At 50.2% G+C, this 18,854-nt stretch overlaps 1 protein-coding gene across 1 annotated transcript in view; it reads right to left on the bottom strand.

Annotated features, from left to right (window-relative positions):
* Window positions 1–18,083, bottom strand: part of GPSM1 (G protein signaling modulator 1) — an 82,183-nt gene extending 64,100 nt beyond the window's left edge. The window contains exon 1 of the mRNA XM_082327762.1: window positions 17,970–18,083. Coding sequence (XP_082183888.1) covers window positions 17,970–18,028 — 59 coding nt within the window. The 5' untranslated portion in view covers window positions 18,029–18,083. The remainder of the gene's footprint in view (window positions 1–17,969) is intronic.
* Window positions 18,084–18,854: the final 771 nt, after the last annotated feature.

Below are 18,854 nucleotides of genomic sequence, written 5' to 3'. Positions count from 1 at the left end.
AACCTAAGGACAGCAAAATATTTTGCAAAGGTGTGAGGGTAGCTATTACCCCATTTTGCAAGAAGGAAGCCAAGACACAGCAAGACATAACTTGCCCACAGTGAGCCAGCTGTAGAGAATGGAAAGGAACCCAGGAGCCCTGGCTCCCGGCGCCTCTGCTAGGTCCTCTCTTGCAAGCACCAAGTGAACCGCTCAGACTGGAGCCTCTGCTAGGGATGAGGCGCAGCATTTTCCACCTAGGCAAGGATGCTCTCATAGCTCGCGCCACCAGCTCAACGTGATGCCAAACGATCACTGAAGATCCAGCCCTGCCCAAAGAGAGGCCCTCAACTCCAGGAGCTTAAGATACTCATCACCTCTAGAAACCCACTCTACACCTGAAAGGATTGGGCTCTCAATAAATTATACACTGGTAATAATTATCTTGAATTCACGTACCAAATCCTTCCCACGAATACAGCTTAATCAATAGCAAGAACAGAGAACACAATGAAATTTTTCTATGTCATCTGAGGAGTGAAACCTCTAAAAGGCAATGAGCACAAATTTAAGCCTTTGTCCTCCAAAATTACTCAAATATCAAAGGGTCGCGATGGGATGTAATTAACTGGCAGCATTTGAGCTCAGATGGGATTAAGGTGCAAATGTGAATTTCATCTCAGCCTGGTTAACAGTTTCACTTGATGCTCAGTTTCAAAGCACTTAAATTAGAAAATGCAAATACTTTCCAGGGTCTAAGGAAATTATGATTAAGGAGATACCAATTCCAAAATTAATTCATTAAAACATGTTCTGACTCCCGATTTAAAAAAAAAAAAAATAAAATCTACCAAACATATGAACTGGTCAAGATGCCGTGGAAGAGGGACTGCGCAGGAGAACTCACTTTCAAGAAGAGTGAGACTGAAACCTTCTGAAGAGCCTGGATCATAATCTCTTTGCACAGCTCATCAGCAGGGTATAAACCCAACCACCACCACCACCTACCATTTGAGCTAAAGGACAACAAGCGTAGAGGCCAGCAGCCCTACCTTGCCAAATGCTAGCGGACCACGATGGTCGTGTCTGAGGATGCTCTCTCCTTCCCCGGAGGCACAAAGGCAGATGCTAAATCTGTGCCGTCAGTAGTTTCTCTCACCCCCGTACCTGCAGCCCACGGTCAAAGGTAACAGCTCTAACATCTGAAATCTGCCGTGCAGAGCAGCAAGCAAAACATTCCCTGCATCAGGATGATTTTTTAGGCATTCAGATTTTGTCACAGGATACTTGAACTCTGATTTCAGCACAATGAGGGAAACTTCCCGAGTTTTCCAAGAGCATTTTGCTTTCTTGTACAGTCAGTGCTAGTGCCTTCAGTGAAATTAATCCATCACACTGCAATGAAACAACACTCTTGGGATGATTTCACCAGAAGTGAAGTGCTATTTCCTTCAGTCACTTCCAGAAACCAGAGGGCAAGAGAGGACACGCAGCCTGAATGGCTTTTCATTATAACATCACTTTGGCAATTAGGTCAGCACATCCTCTCACTAAAATATATGCTGCGATTTAAATCAGCATACTGCTCCTGCTACAAAATACACTGGGTTAAAGTGATGATATACATTAGAAAAACAAATAGCTATACAATGAAAACAGCCGATTTATTTATTTATTACCCATTTTATTTATGCTATTCAACTTCTTTTACCCACCAGTGTACAAGGGTTCACATTCATGCCAAATTTGTTACTGAAAACAGCTGGATTCTGGTTTGGGGGATTATCTTTCCAAATTTGGAAGCACTGTAAATGAGATGAGAGATGTTCAGACTCAGACGCGTCTTCTCCACAGCTGACTTCTCCACGCTTGCCTCCCACAGACGCACAGCGGGCCTCAGCAGCCAGCTCCCGCGGGGCCAGCCTGGAGCCCAGCCCAGCTGCTCTCCCGGGATGAGAGGGGACTGCCTGGCCCCTCCTGCCCTCTTCATCAGAGCCAGGGATGCATTCTCACGGACCACAGTGGAGCTACAACACAGCGGTGACAGCTCAGCTTAGATGAGGTGAGCACGCAGCCCAGGACTCAGGCTATAAGACAGCTTGCACCGCGAAGCACCACAGCCTGCCCCTAATTCCTGCCCCGGGATCCTGCCACCCCACCCACCTGCAGGGTCAAGCTCAGCACCACAAACACCCCCTGGCACAATTGTTTCAGTTGTGCTGGCCAATTGCACAGGCTGAGGGGCCTTCGGAGATTGCCTTTCTGCACACCCAGACTACTTTTCTGAAGCCAAATGAAAGCAAGTCTTGTTTTCCCAGAAATGCAGAGGCCAGAGGCCCAAGTCTTTTCTCAGTTCAAGCTGCCTGGAAACTTCTCCAACTGCAGCCCCCCCCCCCCCCCCCTTCTCCTTCCTCTCTCAACCTGCCAGCTGCTCCTGCCTTGGAGCAGGAAAACAACTACATATTGAAAAGACGCTGCCAAGTCCCAGCAACACTAAGGACTGTATTATGGTTAAGCCCGGACGGACAAAGGAAGCCACCTCTGCCTGTCCCAGCCACCCAGCCCTTTGCGTGTGCCCCTCCACGTGCATGGCCTCATCCCAAACCTCCCTGCATCTGCCCAGCGCCAGCAGCCGGAGAAGCGGCACGCGCTCCCTGCGCACTGCCTCCTTCCTACCCACGCACCCAGGCAAACCACTGACCCGTGCTCAGGGCACGGCAAACGGACTGTCGTCGTAATGCGGGGTAAAAGGCAACGATGACAAAGTTCACACCGCAGTTTTTCCACTGACTCCTCAGCAACCTACGGCCAATTTGGTTCTGTTCCCTTCCTGTCTCATCTGCTTCCCTTCAGCCCCAAGCCAAGTATTTCAGTCCAAGAGAGAGGCCTTTGGGATCTATCTGAAACACACACCCCAGATCTCATGCTCCTGGGCCATCCAGGCTTTGAGCCAGGGAGATGCTGAACGATCACAGCTCACCAAGAGACTGCTCCGGATGCTCTGCACCAACACGCACACTTGAAAGGGATTTAGATGTGATCTTTGTGACAGAAACAGCGTGAACCTGGCCCTCCTTTACTTTCTGCAGAACTTGTTGAAAAGCAATTAGCAGGAACCAAGCAATCAAGTCCAGCAAATCCAAACAAGCAGCAACTCCTTCTTCAAACTGCCACTTGGTAAAGCCAGTGAAGAGGGTGACAGTGAGCAAGAGCACGCCAGCAAGAACCCGTGATAGTTCCTCCCTCAGCAATTACAGTCCTCTGTGCCCAAATCAGAGAAAGCCACAGAGGAAAACAGACGTGGTGGTTCTCCCAGGTCGCAAAGAGCAGGTGGGCAGAGCTCGCGTCCAGGCTGGAAGCGACACCAGACACTAGGACAGATTTTCATTGGCAAAGCTGTAGCAGAGCAGATTGCATCAATTCTACATTGTTCTTCCTGCAGCTGTCTCACACTCTGAGGGCTGTTAAAAGCATTGTCATGCTCTCCCTGAAAATTTCAGAGGTGCTAAAAATCAGAAATCAGCCCAGACGCATGCATGCATTCAAAAGGCTGCCTTGGCTCAGGCGCAGGACACTGCTGTTCTCCCTGGCACAGCCACAGAGCACCCCTCTGGATTTTGTGAAGATAATATTCCACATCTGTCTGAAAAACCAGGAAACAGAGGCTCCCCAAGAGCTCAGATATCAGCCAGGGGTCCTCTGCAGTCCCTGCCAGCATCTCTAGACACAGGTTCTGCAGCTCCTCTGTACAAACCCAGGCTCAGCAGAACAGCAGCAAAAGTGCTTTTGGGTTCTTCATGGCATTATGGAAAAATCTATGCCTGCCATCCGATTAATCTGCAAGCCCATAAATCAGAGTGCGGCAGGATTCCCAGGCGGCCAGGCCATCGCCTCACGGCAACGCAGCTCGCATGCAAGGGGAGAATGACGCTCTGCTTTGCTAAGCCAAGGGGAACAGACCCACCGTCTAGCACTGTGCGGCACAGTCTGCGGCGGGTGTCTGCTGCCTCTGCGGGGAACCCTGGAGCTCCAGCATCCTGCAAGCTGGTTTTGCTTCTTCCAGAAGATCGCGTGGCTTAGTCCTCCACCGCATTTTCCCAAATTTTTAGCACTTCTGTCCTAGTATAGCTCCACGGATAACATCTACCCTGGAAACACTTGGCACCACTGCACTGAACGTCTGTACAAATCAAGCACACGGAGGCAAGTCCCCGCTCCTCCCTGACACAGCACCACATCAGGTTTTGCTCCGACACTGTGGTATTAGTGTAACTCAATCACGTGCGTAAATAACAGGCAAGCATATATCGTTATATGAGTTTGCCACATAGATGAAAGCATGCTACGTCTTTGCATCTGGACTCTGGTCCTGCTCTTCCATAGGAGGAATCTGTATAAACATCATGTTTATTGGAAAGTCTTCCTGGATACAGCAACAACACTACTACTCTCCCTAATAATTTTCTCATTGCTACCATAAAATCGTGAGTTAGTCCATATAAAGATTTGCTTTAAGAGAACTACAAAACTTATTACAAAAAAAAATAACAAAATTATGTTCTTCTATATGTTTCTTGGAATTGAGCCTCTGGTAAGGGGAATAAAAGGATGAAGCATCAGATTTTTAAGCTTTTCCATGCCAAAAAACCTCCTGTTTTCCTCACAAGGTAGGGTGAAGGCCTGCAGCACATCCAACTCCAACAAAATATCCTAGACTCCCTCCAAACCTCGGCACTTCTCTCTCCAATCTGACACAACAGCCACTGTTATGCCACAGCAGACGCTCTCCCATCCCTAGGACGCCAGGTGAGGCTCCTAGCCCAGCTGAGAGCCGGAGCAGATCCTCAGCTTACCAGGACGCTCTGCCTTCGCTGTACCGAGCGGCAACCAGCCCCGCAGCTGTACCGCACCTATAGCCACACCTGCTGGGTTCGGGGCAGAACCCGATATCCTTTGGGAAGGGGACACCCTTTCCAAATCAAGCTTCCTAAGGCCATGTCCTTCACGGCTTTAACTTCCGATTCCTCCCCCCCTCACCCCCAGTATTTCTTTCTCACCCTCACTGTCCCTGCTGCTGCACAGTCCCCCTCGGCACGGCAAGCATTTGTTACTGTGCACGTAGAAAGGATGAAGCCAGAAGTTTGTTATATCGTGTATTTCCTGCCTGATGGAAACACACAGCTGAAGAGACAGAACGAGCAGGAATGGATAGTGGAGACCTCTCCACAGACCGGTTTTATGTTTAGGTTAGCTCCTTGTTGCAACCTCAGAGGTATTGCAATGGCTCTATACAGAACACATGCTGCTCTGTAGCACCGAAAGAATTCACTGCTCCCCTCCTCCCTTACGCTGGTGAAAGCAGGAAGGATATAGCATCAGGGTTACACACATGCCCAAATCAAGGGAGTTCATTTATCCTGACTACTGAATAATGCATGTCTTCAGAAAGAAAAAAAAAATTAAAAAAAAAAAATCTGTTCCTGTATAGAGACATCATCGTCTAGGAGTAAAAGAAAGACATGGCACAACAGCAGGCTGCACAGAGAAATGCTCCAGGAGCGCAGGCAGCAGTGACAGGAGGACGAGACAGGTGACGAGACAGCTCCTTACCTTAACGCATAAGGGGGGGCTGTGGAAGCTGCTGCTGCGCAGGAACAACACTGCTTCCACACGGATTTCGTGAGCTGGAGAAGCCTCCTGTTTTAATCCAGGGCATTACGGAGTGGCTGCGTTTGTGCTGTACAAACAGCCTCTACGAGCCTTTCAGGAGCAGTTACATCCTCCAACACACATGGCTTTAATTGGGAATTTTTTTTTTTTTATTTAATTCTAGGCACATGTTTTGAGCTGTTACTTTTCTCTCCTCTGTGTGTGTATTTAGATAGATATATTTTTATGTCTCCTGTCTGTGTGCCACGTTAGCCTCAGGCAACCAGCTCAGAGAGAGCCGTCAGCCTTGACAAATGACTCAGTTCTCGTTGGGAGCCAGGTCCCTACGGTACCTCCTTCCTTCCCTTCCTAAGGCTGCTGTTAGCACAGCCACCCTGGCCCCGGGCAGGCGAGCTCTGCCCTCTGCACATGGGCTTGGAGCTTCACCGAGCGCAGCTGGAGTCTGACCCTGCTTCAGCAGACCTGAAAGGACTCCCCAAAATCACGCTGATCAGACCCTCACCCAGGGCCCTTCAGAAGGAGAGATTTCCACCACAGGAGAGTGTCATTTTGTTCAGTGGGGGGCGGAAGCCAAGGGCAGGCCACACAACAGTTTTCTCTGCTCATTCCTCATCCTTGTGTTGCTGCGTATTTGGCTTTAAAACAGGGACAGGGAGAGCCCTGGATGCTGGGCCCAGGACCAGTCTGGTCACAGAGAGCACAGACCACGTCACGGAGGACGCCTGCTCGCGGGCGAGCCGACGTGCTCATCAGCCACGTGGCAGGACAGAGCCACGGCACGCGGCCCTGGCGCTCCTTCCTGCGGGCGTACGGCACGGCAGGACACCTCTGGTGGAGGCCAGTGCCTCAGACACCCAGGCAGCTTTCACAGGCTTTCTTTTTCCACTGCTGCGCTCTCACACAGCTCTCTGCAAAGTGCTCGCTCAATGGCATGACTGATGACAACTTTCTGCCAAAAACACTGATGCCAAAAAATGACTTTATTGAAGAAAATGTACATTTTGCAGAGCGAGCTTTCATTTTCTTCCAGAACAGCAGAGGAAAAAGTGGGTATTTTCAACCATTTCATTGTTAACTCCTTCGACACCTGAACCTGTTGTCAAAGCTCCCCGTCGAACGCGATCTCACAGAGCCTGTGGTATTTGCTGGCACACGTTTGCTGTTTGCACTCCCAGTGGTGCACATAAAGGGATGAATGCAGATAACACGACAGCCTCCCTTTCTCCAGTGGCTTTACCTAGGAAAGCACCAAACCACAGACTTCAATCAACCAACTAGTTCATGCTTGCAGTTTCCTGGATTACAGCCCTGATGGAAGCAATTGATACAAGAGCTGGCCAAGGGCTGCAGCCTTAAAATTCTGGGTGCGTCGCAGTGAACTCATACGTTTTATTATTTAGACCCATGCAGGAGCTCAGACGCTCGGCTGAACTCAGAGGCCAGGAAATGCCTCGAGGCACACGTGGAATCTCACGATTCCAGGACATTCATCTGCTTTTATGTATGTAAGTCCCTGTTCACTCACCCTGAGATGTTGGCCCATGGGTTTCCCAAGCAAGCTACTCCTCGCTGAAATCAGAAGGGCTTATTTGTCCGAAAGGAAAGAGAAACGCACATTGCTTATGATACGCTAGATATTGTCACTTGTTTAGTCACTGGTGGTTTACATTCCTGCCTTCATGCTGCAGAAAGCTTGGCCAGTAAACAAGTCAGATCTGATGGCCTCTGTGTTTTGCAGCAAGATACAATCCCCAATGCCATTTTCCCAACACAAATCTCTGCAGACAGTTGCTAAAAAAGGGGCTGTTTCCTGATGCGGTATCAGCTGTGATACAATAACCTCACAACAGCGTAGCTGGAGTACGGTAACGACAGGATCCTCCTCAAAGCCACTGCCCATACCAAAAGCTTCCTGCCCGACTGTAAGGATTGAGATGTGTGGTTTTCTCTCTCCATCTCTCCCCATACCCCAAAGACAACCACCCCTCAAGGCAGGGCACCCAGGAACTCCACTCAGTTCTTACGTGATTTAACTTGCAGGCGATTTTCTGACAGGGAACATTTTTCCCTGTGTCCTTCTCTCCCTTTTTAAATTTAAAAACTGCTCTCTTCCCAAAACCTGAGAGATAGATAACTATGTAGAGTACCTGAGCACTCTAACAACTCAGGGCTGTTCTCCTGCTTTCTTCAAGCCTGGAGTTGGGCTCTTCATGGTGACCAGACTCCATGGCCACCCAGGCTGCTCCTTTTCCTCCCCTGGGGCCTGTGGCTTGCAGCGTTCCCACCACATTTGCAAGGCACACCTTGTAAATGGGCAGAGCCTGGTATTTAATTCACCAGCTGGTAACTTCCTTCTAAACAACCTTTTGCTCCCTCCCATATTAAGCAGAACAGCAGAACCATTGTAATATCGTGCAAGGCAAGTGCTGCACTGCCCTGCACGGTTCAGTAGAAGACGAGGCCAAGGTCTCCTCTTCAATTGACAATTAACCTCACTGTGACGTGGGTAAGGAAGCGCTGAAGGGAAGGAGTGGGAGTCAGGACGTTCAGCTCCCAGCTTTGCCACCTATATTCCATTTCACCCTGAAGACTATGCAATTTCTCACCCTTGAAAACAGGAACAATATTTCCCAGAAAGGCTGCAATAAAATACTGATGTTTACCAAGCACTCTGAAACCCTTGAACGGATATAACCCCTTCAGGATCCACTCAGTCTGGCACAGCAGCATGGGACACTAGGCAGTACCATAAATACAAACCATGAATAACAGTAATTAACAAATAGCCCCAGAGAGATTAATATTAATTGGCGCTTTCCAGCTCTCCTCGGGCATGAACAGAGACTCCACAGATGGAGTGCACAAAGAACAACCTCAACTGTGCAGCAGGGACCACAGGAGAAACTTGCCCCACAGCTAACTTGCACTCAAGCTGCTCCAAGCCAGAGCACAGGAAATCATAGCAATTTGCACCAAAGCGCCCCGGGAGGTACCACCAGCCAAGCCCCAGCGTGCCGCATGGGGCGAGCGTTCAGAAAAGGCACCTGCTGGGATACCCACCAAAGAGCAAATATACCCCGCTGGTCTGCAAAATCACAGGAGCGTCAAGAAAGTCATGGAAACGTATAACCTGGCAAAGCCATTTGCTACAGCAAACCCCTCCACTCTCCCTGGAGACACGCACAGCTGTGCAGCCCTTTTAATCAAGGCATGGAGAAACTCCACTGCACACACATGGACCACTTGCGTGTCCCAGCAGTGTGCTGAAGGTTCCCCTCAGGAACTCAACACAACTATTAATTATTTGTGTTGCCACAACACTTGCAAGCCCCATGGCGAAGCTGGTCTCGCTGTGCTGACTCTGCTGCGCTCCTATAGCAGAAGTCATTCCTCCACAGGGTATACAGGGCAGGCAAGCATGAGCGAGGCTGCAAATCAAATAACTTGCCCCAGGTCTCATCATGGATCAGCAGCCGGACCCATGGCGACAGCAAGCTCTGCACAGCAGCCAGGAAAGGGGCTCAGAGGGGCAGCGCTTTGCTTTCGCTCAAGCCATCGCGGTCTGCTCCCTGGCAGCCAGAGCGTGGGCGGGAAACGGAGCTGGATCCCCAGGGCAGGAAAGGAGCCCTGCGTACGGCGCGTGTTCAAAGCTGCTTCCCAGGAGCATAACGCAGCCGTCGTTTTCTGCAGCTCAGAGAGCAAACTGCATATATCAACTGATGGCACCAAGTTTTATCCATACATTTTTAAAAGCAGCTTCCAAGACAAAACATCTGCTCTCAGGTGGAGCTAGGGCTCAACATGAAATGGCTTCTACACCCAGTTATGGGTTTAGTAAAACATAGGTTTTTTCCCCATTTTAAATCCATTTTCTTAATCTTTCTCCTGCAGCATCTGGAGAAAAGATGCATCAGCTCCCAGAGAAGAGCCCCTCTGGCTGCTCCAGAGGGTGTAAATGCAAAGGGTAACAGAAAAGCATGAGGGGAGACAAGACAGTCCAATATCTTTCATTCAAAATTCCTTCAGGTTTAGCAGCTGCACAGAGCTACTGACTCACAGCAAAAGATGAAGCTTCTTTAGATACATCATTTCTAATCTCAAAGTCAGAAAGGAAAGGCCTGTGGTTCCAGTGTCTGTCATCCTTGGGCAAAATGCTCTTGCTGAAAAAAAAAACTGGGAATAGCAGAAGACTTTTAAGCTATTTATTTCTACCCTGAAGGTGGTGATCAGATAGTAGCACTGCCTTCCAAGTAATTCATTCAGAGTTTGCGTTGCTGCTCCAGTGTCTAGGGCCTTGCAGAGGAGTCTTGCTTCCACGGAAAGAAGGAAGAGCAATCAAATATCAATGAGATGCTGCAGCACGTGCTGGCTCCCCAGGCTTCCATGGGCCAGGGACCAGTCAGGCACTTGCAGGATCAGGGCATTACCCTGGTTTGGGGTTTGGCTGCCCACGCTGAGGGCTCTCGGCCCAATGCCTCAGATTCAGTTCTAAAAAGAGCCTGTATTTGCTCCGCTCCTGGTGGGAGCAGAGGCCGCTGCTATTGCCCTTACCAGCTCTGTCATTTTATCCCAGGAGAAGTTTGTCAAGTCAGTTAAGTACAGGGTTGTGCTGCAAATTGCTCATTTAATATTGCCCTTGAAACTGCATTGTAATGATAAATTTTCACTTCCTTCCCTAGGCAGTTGCATAACATCGCTGGGCATTGTTTAGAGAGCTGCTGCCTCCAAGCCGAGGCAGCTGCTGGCCCCTTCCCCTTCTCCTCACCAGGCGGGGCAGGACTCCTACCTTTCTGATTGTGCAGGGTTTGTTTTTTTTACAGCTCACTACATTAAACAACAGATAGTCGTGACTTTGAATGCAAGTAGCCTTCCAACAAGATTACTCCTACTTTCTTCAGCTTTCAGTGGGGGGAAAAAAAAAAAAATTCCATTTATACCAGTTAAATCTAAGCCAGTTAGAAAGTCAGATCTGTCAAATAACATTTAATTAAGAGTGTCTTTAGGAGGGAGCAGCTCAGTCAATGGAAAGCTTTCCCACCGACAATATAAATAGCCCAGGCCCAGAATTCAACAGCCTCACTTTGTGGTCAGGCTACACAGCCTGCATGCCCAGACGCAGGATGAATTTTTGTTTCATGGCTTTTGTTGGCGTGTTTTTTTTATAACAGGGAAGTGGCTTTGAATTCTGGAAGCTAGGCTGGCTGATCAAAGCAATACACAGAGCAGGACTGGGAGGAAGGGGGAAATTAGGTACACTTGAGCAGCAATTTGGAGATAAAATTGCTCTTAAAGCAGAATAGCATCAAGAGTTAAATAAGATGCATCCCTCCACTTCAGGAAACTTGCTGCTGGTGGCTTCTTGCAGCATAAGACTTGACAGAATTCAAACCTGTTCTTCAAGGAAGGCTGAACACAAGTTTGGACATCACCTAAACCGCAAAAATACAAGACGGCAAAAAAGCAACCACACCAGCATAAAAAATACAGTTTATATGCTCTAGCGACAAGAAGGCCTGATCTGTTGCAGAGGAGACAAGGCAGCCCAGAGTAGAAAACAGGGCTGGAACATGAGAGCACAGGGAGATGAGGCTTGTGATATACCAGTATTTGCTCCAGGGAGAGCACAAACTGCATGTGGTTACGGTGCGGTAACACAATTGTGTCCTGAGGACATTTTAAAACAGCAGAGACGCAGGAAGCCATAGGACAAGCTGGGAAGTCACGGGTTGTGCAGAGGACCCAGGACACAAGCCAGGGCCACCCCAGCTCCACCTCGGGGCAGGATGAGGAGGGCTGGGCAGGTGGCAGCAGCGTGGTCCTGCAGAGCAGCGAGGGGAGGGCTGTCCTGCCCCAGGACTGCCATCTCCCCACTGCCTTTCCTCTGGCCTCGCTCAAGCTTCAAACGCACCTCCAGCTGAAAGCACCAGCAACGTTGCAAGCACAGCGGCCAGCTTGGTGCAGGGAACCAGGAGCGGGCACGTCACCCCTCAGGGCAGTCAGCCTTCAGGGCTGCAGACCTCTTGCTCTAATGGGAACATACACACACACACACTCTACTGGTTTGAATCCAGGCAGGATCTTCCATCCTGATGAGCTTTGTTTAAAAAACAAAGTCATTCTATTAGCCCCAGTCCATAAAAAATAAAATCCCTTCCTATCTGCACAACGTACTGCAGATGTTTCCCTCCAAGCCTGCAGGCCTCGATCAGTGGGGAAAGAAGCCGATTCCCCAGCCTTTTGCCAACATATCCAATTTGAAGCCTTCCTGCTGCTGGCCATGATTTTGCTCATGCTCAAGGCACACACTTAGGAAAGGCTTTCCCCTGTGGTTTATGTAATGTATCAGGAATAAATCCAATGTCTGGGACGCTCTCATCACTGAACTGGAGAAGGGGAATGCCAGCTGAGCTATGCAGCCCACTGCTCTCTCCTTCACCCAGGTATTTCTAGTCCTCCCAGGTCTCTGCTATCGTCACCAGAGTGGTCATGGTTCAGCTGCATTTGCCTGAAGAGAGGAATGGCCACAAAGGAATTTTAAAATCGCTCTTCTATAACAAATGAATCTCTCAGCCTTCAAAAAGAGTTTGCATCCTTTGGTGCAATAGGCACTGCTCCCCTAACTTTGAAAATAAAAGGCAGCAGATCCCTAATTAGTTACGTCCACCAGGAAAACAGAAATTAATTACACGCAAGATTTTCACGTGGCATAAGCAAGCCATGCTGCAGACACCAGCCAAAGCTCTGACAAGACCTGGATCCAGCAGGACACACCACCCACTGAGGCAACTAAATTGCAATACTCCGTCACCATGATCCAACTGCGATCCAGTGGTAAGAGGTCCTTGTTACCACTACAAACCCCAAGGACTTTCTCTGACCTTAAGGCTGCCCCAGCCAGGCCCCCACCGATCTCCTGGTTATAGGAACCCTTTCCAGACAGCATCTCCCTTGTTGCCATGAGCTCTTCCAGATGCATCCCTCCTGGGAAAGTATCTGATGACTAATGCAACAGCTAACAAAAGGCACCTCGGTAGGTAGCCACGGAGCACCGGGAGGCAGGGCTCACTCGAGCTTCACAGATGACATCCCAGCCGGGATGGGTCAAAGGCTGCCTCACTTCCAGACCCAGCTCTCCATTCAGTTAGGCCCTGGGGTGACCAAATAGAGTGTTAATGTTCATCTCACAGGGAACTGGCCTCAAGGGGTGCCCTCAGGCCACACACACGAGTCACAAACTTATTTGACTTCAGCTGACACAGTAGCAAACGCCGTATAACCCATGAACATGTGGCCAACGCACAAAGTTCTCTTCCTAGTCTGCTTGGCACAAATGCCTCATACAATGCAAAGTATTTCAGGATACTGAAATACTGTTTTAAAAAACAAAACTAGTTCCAGAGGGACAGCTCTCACCCCAGAAGCACGAGGCACAACGAGCAGGAGGTCTGGCATATCTTGAGTCAGCGAAGTGCAAGTCAGCACATGAAAAAAATCAGTGTGTCATCTCAACTTGATTTCCATGTGCACATACAAGTCAAATTAACACCCTGAAGACAAGGATTGTTTGTATTGCAGCAGCACCTAGAGGTCAGAAGTAAGATGAAGACCACGCTGTGCTAGGCACTGTACAGGTACAGGGCACATCCTCTACCCATTTAATATCAGAGACCAAAAGGAGAAGGAAAATAGAGCTGCTCTCCCCACATCCCACAAGGTGAAACACAGAAGAATCAGAAAGGATGCCCAAGGTCCTGGGGAAGCCTGCAACAAAGCCAGACACTGGTTCCCAGTCCAAGGCCCGACCAGCAAGGGTCCCTTCTCCCTGCTGCTCAATGTTCTGCTCAGCTCTGCTTTGGGATGACCACATTACTCACAAATGCTGAAACTACGAGTGAGTTGTTCAAAATGTCCCAAAACAGAAGTCAACAAAACCAATACTGCATGCTAAGCTATCATATAATTTTTGCTCAGGCCACCTATTATGCAGCACAGCTATTTTAGAAATGTTTGTCCCGTTTTTCACATCCTTCTGCCTAACGGAGACCGACTGCACAGGCCTACAAAAGAAAAATTGAAGTCTTTTAGAAACCTCTAAACCAGCATTCTCAAATGTACTAATCAAGCAATTTCAAGTTTGATCTATGGAGTAAAGAGACAAAAAGGGGTCGTTTCCAGCTTTCTGGCAGTGCAAAACACCCCATTTTCACTGTGATGCCAACTAGCCCCCACTTTGCAAACCTGCCCGTCCAGGACAGGCCACCTTCAGTCACAGTACTCGCAACACTCATTTTCAGCAGGAAAATCTTTACCGGGAGACAAGAAGAGGACAGCTGTGGCAATTTGGAACATCGGAATCGGGAGACAGGGGAAATCTGCCAGCAAGTCAGACACAAACAGCAGGTAAAATAGCCAGCAAGCTCAAACAGGTTAAAAATCACATAAACATTGTATTTTCTATGTAGGGCCTGCTTACATAACAGATTTCACCTGCACCAACTCCAAGTATTTTTATGAGGCAAAGACATACAAGTAGTTTCTTCCCATCCATCCACCAAGAGCTACCCTAGGCGTCAGCACACCCAAGCCAGTCCCGCGAGCCCCTTGCTCGCACTGCCTCCCGCCCAGCCCGGCCGCTCAGCGCATGGCGAAGCGCTGCCGGCTCGGACGCGCGCACAGCCGGACCGACTGGCCGCTCACACCACCGCGGCGGCAGCAGCCGGGCGCCCCAGCAGCCGGGCACCCCAGCCGGCTGCTCGAGTGGGGCACGCTCCCTCTCCTGAGCTCTGCCACCACTTCAGCCATTTCCAGGGTCTGCAATAGCTGCTACTGCAGTAGTTCAGGGGTATCTTTAGCAAGTTTAAAGGGATCCCTTCACCCGAGCCCCTTCCCAGTCCCACAGAACAAGCTAATCGCACTCTGCCATCCTGTGAGCCAGCAACTCTCCAGCCCTCAGGCTCAGAGGATTTGCAGCAAGGCACAAAGCTCTTTGTCACCACGCTGCTGCTCAAATCCAGCCCAAGTTCATACAGAGCCAGTAGCTGTCACCAGAAGGCTTATTCGCTTGAGTATGCAGTAAAATTCCTAATGAACACCAGAACTAGCACTGCTGGTGGTGCTAATTTTTACCTCTGAGGCAGATACAAAACATTTATCTTCTTCCTAAAAGGTGGTATTTAATTGGATATTAAAGCAACATGCCTCTTGTTCATTCAAAAGGGAAAAAAAAAGCTACAACAGTGCTTTTAGCATTATACAAAGTCCAGTCTTATAAAGTTGTGAAAGTTTACTTAACAAGTAGTAGCACCTGGAAAATGCTCACAATATTTCATGGTGTTATGATCCCTTGGATAAGTACAAAACGAACAGGAACCATTCCAGAGGGACGTCCACCCCAACAGTGGACTTTCTTCCCAATTTGCTTTACAAATACCGATTTATTCTGCCTTAACCCACATGCTGAGTTACGCCCTCTCTCGCTGCCTTGCATGTCAGAAGGCCAACAATTCTTCCATCTCAGTTTTCCCATCAGAACAGGAGAAAATTGCCTTCTCTAAAAAAAATATTTGGTGCTCTGAGAGCGCACTCTAATTGCCCGATGCGCATTCAGGTCAGGTACCCACTGTAGCGACATTAATGAGCGAGATGGAGACTGTTTATGACACAATCAAGAGAAGTTAGTAAACATTACAAAAGCCAACAGCTCTGTTGAAAATACAGAGCACTGCAAGAGAACACAGGGCAGGGGAAGGGAAAGGGAGGCCCAGGAGGGAGGAAGAAGATGTGCTTTTATCTGAGTTTTCATGCCAGATTGATACATTTCTGGTCCGATTGCAGCATTATCTAATATTCTTTCTGGTGTAGGATCAATAACGTCCCCGCGATGTCAATGCAGCACAGCGATGGTTTCCCCAGGACATGCCCATGCCTCAATCCCAGACTGAAATCTCCAGAGTGGTCTTCTAAAAGCAAAGGGCCAAACCCAGCGGAGCTCTCTGGACACTGGTGGACTTGTCCCCAGCACGAGCTTGACACACGCTCAGGAACCACGGTCCAGGGGAACAATTTGATGGGCTTGGTGCTTCCTACACATTCAAGGTCAGCCAGTCAGTGCAAAAAGGCAAGCGAGGTTGTACCTGCAGCAGCGGAGAAGAGAAGGGTACCTGCTGCAAACAGGTCTTTCACAGCTCGGATTCTGTCCGACAACAGTCCTCAGAGGTCAACACACAGCTGAATTGGATGCACTTAAAGCATCGGGCTCGTGTAATACTTGTTCAGCTCAAGTTTGCGGAGCGTGATCACAGAGCTTGATGTTTCCAACAAGCTCTGGCCAGAGATCCTGCAGTCAATACCAGGAGCTGGCCACCGCAGATGCACCAGCCCTGTAGAGAGTCACAACGGCTCAACTGCTTCCAGAGCCCTGTACTTCCAACAAGTCTCCCTCGAGACCAACAGTTCTGCTGTAGCAACAGCAGTGAAATAAATGGCACCAGAAAGGTTAGCAAGAGCTGACGTAAAGAGCTGCACAGGACCTCTTTTCCAAAAACGCATACGGTGCATTATTGCTGTAGCAGAGATACTCCCGACTTTGGTCTCTCTAAATAGAGGAGTTTGGCCCAGTCAGCACACAGATTGCCCGCTGCAAGCACAACAAAGAACAGATGCCTTTGTTTAGGATGGGCTGAATTTAGGGAAATACCAAGGGATGTTGCAATGAACACACACTTTCATTTCTTTGTGGCACACTTCCTTCCACCCCATCCCTCTTCCTAAAAGGAATTTACCTCCCCAGCACCCCCAGATAAGGGGTCTGGCACTCTCTGCCAGCACAGGCACCTTCTGCAGTTCTTGCATCCAAGTTACTGCTCCCAGGCAAAACAACACACTGCAGAAGACTGATACCAGTCATTTTGGCTTTACCACCGAACAGTCACCTGAGGTTCCACCTGTCACCCTAGATATGCCTACTGGATGGAGTTTAGAGTCATTTACTTCAAGCTAGAAGTTTCGACACTAGGATACAAGTGAAGTTAAGGAAGAAACTCTTAAGTTACAACTCAAGTTAACAGTGCAGTAAAGACAGAGAGGCTTCATCGACATGTACCATCAAGGCCTGAAGAGCACTGCAGGGAATTTTAACACCATGTGCCCTGCCAGAGCCACCCAGACTAAGCCACAGGAGAGGCGTTTCCCATTTCTTTTCTATTCTCTCTTCACTAAACAGCTGGTAGCAGCGTTTACTGTGCTGGACAGGCACATGGTAGTGGTACACAGCCCCCCCCAGGACTTCCTTCACAAAAATGACTGAAGTCTATTCCCCAAAAAGTTTTCAAGAAAAACAAAAGAAAGGAAAAGATCCAGTCTGATTAAAAGCCAGTGTGTTTCTCTGCAGCTCTAGCTCCACCACGGTAGGCAGACCAATGGTTTTAACTCTGCATTCTCTTTTCATTTTCCCAGGAGTTGCTATACAATACAACGAAACCAAGAAACACCTGCTGTCCTAATGAACCAATACTCATTCAACTAGACAACCCACTAACTGCTGTGCTAATTACTGCAAAGCATGCAAAGAGAACTGATGAAAAGCTACTATATTGCATATACTTCGAGCATTCTTTTTTTTGCCCTCTAGTCCAGATAGGGCATTACCTCCACTTCTGACTGCTGGAGGAGAAATAAAACACAATGAGGATGAACAGCATAAACAACAACGCTCCAAGCAATGCCGTAAGGCCTCAAATTGAGTCCAGTTCAGACTTTTTTATTTTTTTATCTCAATGAAAAGAATGGGCGGGATATGGTATTTTCATGAACGCCCGACAACCTGAAGCTATTTTTTTCCAGCCTTGTGTGAATTTCTGTAGCGCCCAATTTTAAAGCTAAGACTTAAAGTCTCCGCAGTGCGATCAAGAGCCCCCCGTGCAAGTGCCCAGCACAGACCAGGTTTCAGCATCAGCCTCCTTAAGAGGAGGTGATCGCTCCGGGCTAGTGCCAAGGAAAGCCAGAGCTTCCCTCTCGGCAACCTCAGCACCCACCATCCTACACACGAAGCAAGAGCTGCCCCACGAACGCCGCGTCCCTCCCACCCGTCTTCTCTCCCTCCGCTCTCGCTGGGTCCCCACGCGTGCAACAGCGTCTCACTTCCCACGGACGAGCGCTCGCCCCCTCCCCAGCAAACCCGCGGCCGCCGGCCCCCCGCTCCCTCCCTGCCCGGGGCGCTGCGGGACGCGCTGCCCGCGGCGGCGGGCGCAGCTGCGGGGCCGGGCGGGAGGGTCCGGGGCCGGGCTCCCCCACGGCCGAGCGCCCGCCCCGGCCCCGCTCACCTCGAGTAGAGCCGGCGGGCGGCGGAGCCCGGGCTGTCCCCGCCGGGCAGGCACGCCATGGGCGCCGGCCCCGCCGAGCCGAGCCGCCCGCCGCGGCGGAGGCAGGCGCGGCTGCAGCCCGGCACCGGGCAGCGGAGTATGGCAGCGGCGGGAAGTGATGCACCGAGCAAAGAAACTCGCGGGCAGGCCCCTCCTCCGGCTGATGTCAGCCCCGCGGCGGGCAGCGGCCCTTCCTCCTCCTCCTCCTCCTCCGCCCGGCCCGCCGGCATCGGCGCTGCCGCCCGCCCCGGGGCCCGGGCGGCCCGCGGTGGGACGGGGGGGAGCGGGGCCGAGCGCCCGGGCCGGGCACCCCGCTGCCGGGGGCTGCCCTCGCCATCGCCCCTCCGCCCGGAACGCAGCGTAGGGGAGCATCACGGCAGCAGGGCGTACTGAACACGCATCGAACATCACCTCGCAGTGCCTCCGCACCCACCTTCAGAGCTACGGCAGCAGGGAAGGACAGAGCCACAGCGGTCCCACGCACACCCAGCAAGGTGCAGACACCATCCCTGTATGCTGATGCAAAAGGGGGTTGCGTAGCATTGCTGATTTGTGCCCCATACCATATGTAGCCGCTTAATTCCATGATAAGAAGTCTCTGGTTTTGCTTAGCCTAAACCCTTTTGTCCTAGAAAGTAAATGCCTACACCTGGAGGCCGTTAGGGCAAGCAGCAGAGAGCAGGACCCGGCACAGCTGTGTCTGCCTTCTGGAGTCAGGAGGGGTAATGCCACAGAGGCCCGTGCCCTCCCCATAAGTCTGCACAAGCAAAGTCTGGCTACTATCGTTGGTAGTGAGGAATTCACCAGGAAAAGGGATGTTTTCCTCCGGCCCAGAGCAGCTTGCTT

The sequence above is a fragment of the Platalea leucorodia genome, assembly GCF_965183815.1.
Source record: "Platalea leucorodia genome assembly, chromosome: 15".
In the NCBI taxonomy this organism is placed as follows: Eukaryota; Metazoa; Chordata; class Aves; order Pelecaniformes; family Threskiornithidae; genus Platalea; species Platalea leucorodia.
The sequence above is the reverse complement of the archived record's forward strand: the minus strand, read 5'-3'. Positions and strand labels throughout refer to the sequence as shown.